Consider the following 6,596-nt stretch of genomic DNA (forward strand, 5'->3'; position numbering starts at 1 on the left):
TCTACCAAAGTTAAAACTCAAGATATCAAGTACAATGAATCTGTATGTCTACTGTGAGAATGGGAAAAACATCTGCTCCCTAAGTAAAGCAATATCTGAAATCAAGGAAAAAGAATTGTGAGATCTGCACTTTTCTTCCCTCCCTACTAACAACAGGATAAACAAGAATGAGTCTATTTTAAAAGGGGTCTCCAACCATCTTAAGAGATTTTTCAGCTAATACAAGGAATTCTGATAAGACTAACCTCAGAGAAATGGAAGCCCATATTAAAAAAAAAAAAAACCTTAACTGGGTTTCCATGACTTGTCCACAATCCTTTCTCCATTATACCTCAGAATGTAGCTCATTGCCTTTGTACTACTGCAAGTCAACCTAAAAAACAATGAAAATCCAAGCTGTACTCTAAGAAGTGAAGTCATTCCCAGTTCAAGGAGTATTCCTTAGTATACTAATTTTCCTTTCAGTTTGGCCACTCACTTTCTGACCCTTAGCTCTGTAGATCTCATGGCAGAGATCTCCCTGGGCTCTTCAGGGAACCCAACTAAGAAATTCCCAAGACAAGAGGTAAGGGACAACGGAGGGAGAAGATTTTGGCCAATTTTATCCTTGCTACTTTTCCATTGTTAATCCCCAGGGAACCAATCCTCCTTTGATTTCTGTAGTTGTTGAATCAAGTAAGAAGTAACAGATTTTTCCCTAAACTTAGATATTCAGAATCAAAATGAGTTCCTAATTTCACTGGCTAACATAAGCTTCTTATAGTAAATCTGCCAAAATGAAAGTCACAGAATGCCAGGAGCTTACACTTGTCTATGACAAGAGGAAGAAGACTGAATCCTTCCTATTGTGTCACTAATGGATATGTAGGAGTTAACTTAAAAAATGTAAAAATCACTTTGAAAAGCAATAAGAAGGGGTGGCTAGGTGGCACAGTGAATAGAGCACCGGTCTTGGAGTCAGGAGCACCCGGGTTCAAATCCGACCTCAGACACCTAATAATTACCTAGCTATGTGGCCTTGGGCAAGCCGCTTAACCCCATTGCCTTGAAAAATCTAAAGGAAAAAAAAAAGCAATAAGAGATCAGGATCACCAGGCTAGAGTCAGAAATATAAAAATCTAGGTCAAAATAAAGGTTATAAATAGCTTAGGGACAGAGGATATTAGGTCAGAAAGTCAAAATTAAAAATCACAGATATGAGAGGAAACATTTACAGTTTAAGTTCAGGAAACAGAAAAAAAAAATACCTGTAGGTCTTAAAATAGCAAGCTAAGGGTGTTGCTCTTCCACCTTACAAATTAAGGGCAGTTAGGTAGCACAGCAGATCAAGTACCTAGCCACAAGACATGACCCTAAGCAAGTCACTTTACTACCCTTTCCTTATCTATAAAATGGAGATCATAATAGACCTATCTCCCAGAGTTGTCCAGAGGATTAAATGAGATGACTGTAAAACACTTAGCACAGTACCTGGCACATGGGAAAGACTATATAATTTTATTATCATTTTTAACCCCAAGGTGAAATGAAAGAAAACTAGAGATGTGGAGAGAATCTGGCTCTGCCATTTACCACCTATATGAGCCTTGGCAAGTCACTTACCCTTTCTATCCCTCAGTTTCCTTATCTGTAAAATGAACAAAATGGACTATGTGACCACTAAAGTTCCTTCCAGTCCTGCACTTATAATCCTTTGACTGCTTGCAAGATATTATATATCACGTTCTTCAAACAGAAAGAAAAGTTAAAGAGAAATTCCAGCAATCATTTTGACATTCAATTTACTTCAGTTTGATTTCACTAGTCAAGGAGTGATGGCAACTTATAGAATTAGTCAGTTTTCAAGTCATCAGACATGGAAAACTTATTGACAATAATTTTTTTAAATGTTAAACTATTATAATTCGGCAGGAAAAATGCAAATAAAATGTTTCCATTCTTCCAACAATGATCTTAATTCAACAGTTAAAGACTTCCCAAAAGTACTAAAATTCCAGAGTAAACGAGAATACAGAACAAATTCAATAAAATTATAAAACTACCATTCATAGACTATGGTGATAGATTGTTTTAAGTGAATTTTTCCTCAGATATGAAGAGCCATATAAATTTCACATGGCCCCTTAGTCCCAATGGGTTCTTTCTTTAATCAAAAAGGCACTTAAAGTGATCCTTTTCTCCTAGATCATCAGCAAGATGAGCACAAAATGATTAAAGTGAACAGATCAGTAAAGGTCTGACCTAATGTACTATTTTCATTAGTGAGTTCAAAGGAGAAAGAAACAAAATCTTAAGAGAAATTTTAAATGATTCAGAATTTGAATTTGGGCTTAAGTTTGGCAGAAAAGCTTGTATAAGAAGATAATCTGCTGACAAATTCTGATGTACTACAAAAAAAATGTTACCTAAAAAACAAGTGAAGTAAGATATAAGAAGCAGAAAATGTTACAATTCATTTTGGAAAGTTCTACCTGAAGAAAATAATGTTATTTTTGGTGAGGTTTTTTTTTTAAATTTAAGATTTAAGAATAGAGGTTCAGTTCAACAAATATTCTCACTTCCGTCAACTGTGTTTAGCACTGAAAGGGACAGCTTACAAGTTATGCTTGCTGTGGGAGATCAATAGTTGTGGGACAGACCAGAATTCTGCCACTATGATATAATTCTTTCTAGTCTTAAGGGCTAATAGGGGCAAATGGTAAAATATATAACTACATCAGAGAGAGAGAGAGGAGAAAAAGAACTTTTTTTGGTGGCTGACTAATTCATAACAATACATGCAAGAGTTTACCAAAGTCTCTTTTTACCCTGTTAAGGTAAAATTTCAACTGTTATTTCCCTCATTTTACAGATGAGAAAAATAAAGCTAAGAAAAAAAATCAAAAAATGTTCATCATCCTCACCCAAGCCCAGGTCTTCTGACTACTAAACAGTGGACTGCTTAATAATAATAATTACCCCTATTTCTATTCTAAGAAAATCTTGGGAAAAGCCATCCTTGACACAAAGATTAGAAAATTTATAGGCTTTTGCCTATTTCTTTTATAAAATTGTTCAAATTCATAATTACAAATCCACATAACCACATACATACACACCAAAACTAGTGTCCTTGAACTTTGCAATTAAAAAAAATGAAAAAGTTTATTTATTCAGCATGATAGTAAGAATGTGTGTTCTGAAAATCAGGTTCAAAGCTCAAGTATAAATGCTAGGCACAATAACTTGGTAATAAAATTTATTATTAAAAAAACAACAAAATCTAGATCATTGACACCTTAAGAAGTTACTATCATATGAGAGTCTTAAGTATACTATGAAAGGACATTAATTACTTAAATGAGAGGAGTGGGGTGATTAAACATCACGATCACTTGAGGTGGTTCATAAAAGATTTTGAAATATTTCTTCAAATAATAATTTTCAATGCTTCTTAAATCTAAAAAATACATTAATATTTTACATAACAGTATTATATCAAGTCAGTCTATCAGGTCATAGTTTACCTGTTGTCCATGTACTCATCCTGAACCAAGAACTAAGAGTAATCAGACAAAATCAGACATGAAGCACATGATAAAAATCTGAAGATTAATAAAGAGCTTCAGTTTTTGGCAAGAAATGTTTTCCATTTTCTCCAGAAACCAAGATAGGAAACTGAATATACACATAGCTTTTATATTAATTTTGTAAGTAAACTCCCTGAAGGTAAAGACTGTTGTTTCTTTTAAACACAAAGTCTTGTCCTTTGTAATTGCTTAATAAATGTTGAATGGAATGATTCATAGGCAACCAGAAACAGAAGAAAGGACACTGACTTCACAGATGGAGGTTCAAATCTTAAATCTATTGTTCTAGGAGATTGTGAATAAGTCACAAATTCTAGATCTGTTCTTCACCTGTAAAATGAGAGAGCGCTAAACAAGATGATTTCTAAGTCTCAAGATCCTACTATTCAATCCAATTATTTGGGGACAACTCTTTCACAGGCTTTATCTTCCTTTTTCATCAGTGTTCTACTGTCTATATGCCCAAGGATTTGTAGAAATTATTGGAGTAGTGGCATCAGGATTACTACTTTGAATTCCTTCTTTCCTGATAAAGGGATATATATAGATATATAGATATATAGATATAGATATAGATAGATAGATTGATAGATAGCTATTACATAGGAGGCACTCTGCAGTGAAAATAATTCTGGACTTGGCAGGTCAGAGTCCTGGTTTCCTGTTTCAGGTCGGGTACTAAACTAGTTATGTAGATATGAGTTTATTTCTCTGGACCTCTCCTTCCTCGTCTCTTAAATGGTATTAGAAAGTCTGCCTTAGAGTCAGGAAGATGTGGGTTCGAGCCTTTGACCCTGGGAAAATCACCTCAACCTCTCTGAAGCATAGTGTACCCATTTATAAAATGGAAATAACTACTGCACATACCTACAGAGCAGATGTGAGGATTAAATGAGATGTTTATAAAATGCTTTGAAAACTTCAAAGCACTTGAATAACAATAATCATCATTAAAAGCTACAGTGATGAAATGTAAACTCATTATTATTCTTGGCTTTTTTTATAACCCGTGCCTGGCATAGTAGGTACCTAAAAGCTTGTTCAGTGATTCTTATCTGTGGGGAGTGTTTCCTCATCCAAGATTCCCTCCCATACTACCATGAAAGTACTGACCCAGACTATCTTCCACTTCCCTTCCCCTACCCCTGGAATAAGGATGTTTCCTAAGGATAGGGGATTCTCTCTACTACGACAAATAGGCACCTGTTCTACAATTCACAATATTGGAGATTAGGTGACTCCTACAGGATCACACTGTCAGTATGTGTTCAAGGCGGGAAGGGAACCCAGTTATAGGTAAATATACACATTGTATGCATTGTAATATATACATATTTATATAAAGTAGCGTGATACAGATGACCTTTGAGAGTTGAATGGGACTTTAGGATTCATCTAGTTAAATATCTCTGTCTATAAACATATATGTTCATACCATTCACTTCATTGATAGGGCGGGAAGGCAAACAATTACAAGCTATTAAAAAGTGCTACGAGTCAAAGCTTTCAGGTTGCAAAACCGTAGTGGGCTCTAACACAAGACCAAGAGAAAACCGGAGTTCCTCTTTTTCTGTATCATGAACTCCTCTGAAATAATTGTAGAAAAAAGCTAAAGCTTGGTTAAAAGTTTATGAAAATACAGATGCCCCTTCCCCATCCAAGTTCATACGACGCCTCTCCTCCAAAAACTAACAAGTCAAGTGCAGCTTGAAGAACCCCCGGGGTGGGCCCGCGGGCCCCAAGGCCACCCTCACTTTCCGGGGGGCCCGGCGGGGGTGGCAGTGCCCTCTGGGCCCCCGGGGAGCGCCCCTGTCCTACGGCTGAGGCAGCCCAGGGCCCCCTCCCCCCCGTTATCTCAGTCCGGGGGGGCAGAGGCGAGGGTCAGGACCCCCACAGACAGCCGCCCCGTCCGGAGAAGCGGGGCGGCCAGGCGGCCCGGGAAAGTGTCCCCCCGCCCCGGCCCCGGGGAGCCGCGGCTTTAAGAGGCGCGGGGGGAGGGGGGCGCGGGGGGAGGGGGCGCCGTGACAGGTGGCCGGGCGGCGCCCCGCGGCCTCCCCGCCGCCCGGCCGGCCCCCGCGCATGCGTGCCGCAGCCGGGGCGACCACTCCCTTCCCCACCTGGGCTCTTGAGGTTGTAGCGGGTCTCCATGGTGGCCTGGCCGCCCCGCTCCGGCTGCGGCCGCGGCTCCGGCTCCGGCTCCGGCTCCGGCTCCGTTCCCCGCCACCTCCCGCTCCGGCTCCGGCCCTCGGGACTTCCTGAGCCGGGGAAGCCGCGTCCCCCAGTCCCCGCCCCCGGCGGCCCGAGCGAGCGCCAGGGATACGCGGCGGCGGCGGCGGCGGCGGCGACGGCGGCGGCGACCGTGGCCCCGCCCCCGGGCAGGCCCCGCCCCCGCCGCCTCGCCCCGCCCCCGGCCCCGCCCCCGCCCCGCCTCCCGCCGCGCCCGCGCCCCGCGCGCTTTGTGAAGCGGCCCTGACGTGGCGGCCCCTGCCGGCCTGCGGGAGGCCGCCCCGCCCTCCCTTTGGGGGCGCGCCCCCGGGTCACGCGGGGCTGCCGGCGGCGCGCCGGGCCGGGGCCTCGGGCCTCCCGCCGCCCGCATTGTGGGGGAGCCCCCCGCCCCTCGGGCCGATATGGTTTCGTACGCGTGAAATAAGAGACGTGGAGGGACCCTTTTTGCCCCGAAATGAGATTCGGAGCTCTTCGTGGAAGCCCGAGCTTTTATTTCATAGAGAAGAAGCCGGACGTTAAGTGGCAACGACTGCCCGTGTTACCTCAATACTGAGACCTCCGAGAGAGCGGATAAAAATCAATCAATCAATCAAGAAACATCAGTTAGGCGCCTGCTGTTTACCAGCAACTATGCTAAGATGTGGGACACCTCCCCACACCTTTGCACGAAGTCAGACTTTGGAAACGTGGATTCGTTTTATTGAGTTTATTTTTTTCAAAATTCTTTGTCATCTCGAGGAGGAGGAGGCACGAGAACTGTAGATAATATTCAAACTATCGGTCAAGTTTAAGTGACTTCTT

The 6,596-nt window shown here is 42.2% G+C and overlaps 1 protein-coding gene across 1 annotated transcript in view; it reads right to left on the reverse strand.

Moving 5' to 3' along the window:
• The window catches only part of UBE2J1 (ubiquitin conjugating enzyme E2 J1), a 43,725-nt gene extending 37,927 nt beyond the window's left edge, over positions 1–5,798 (reverse strand). The window contains exon 1 of the mRNA XM_074187139.1: positions 5,687–5,798. Within this exon, the coding sequence (XP_074043240.1) occupies positions 5,687–5,717 (31 nt within the window). The 5' untranslated portion in view covers positions 5,718–5,798. The remainder of the gene's footprint in view (positions 1–5,686) is intronic.
• Positions 5,799–6,596: the final 798 nt, after the last annotated feature.

The sequence above is a fragment of the Macrotis lagotis genome, chromosome 5 (genome assembly GCF_037893015.1).
Source record: "Macrotis lagotis isolate mMagLag1 chromosome 5, bilby.v1.9.chrom.fasta, whole genome shotgun sequence".
NCBI classification, from domain to species: Eukaryota; Metazoa; Chordata; class Mammalia; order Peramelemorphia; family Peramelidae; genus Macrotis; species Macrotis lagotis.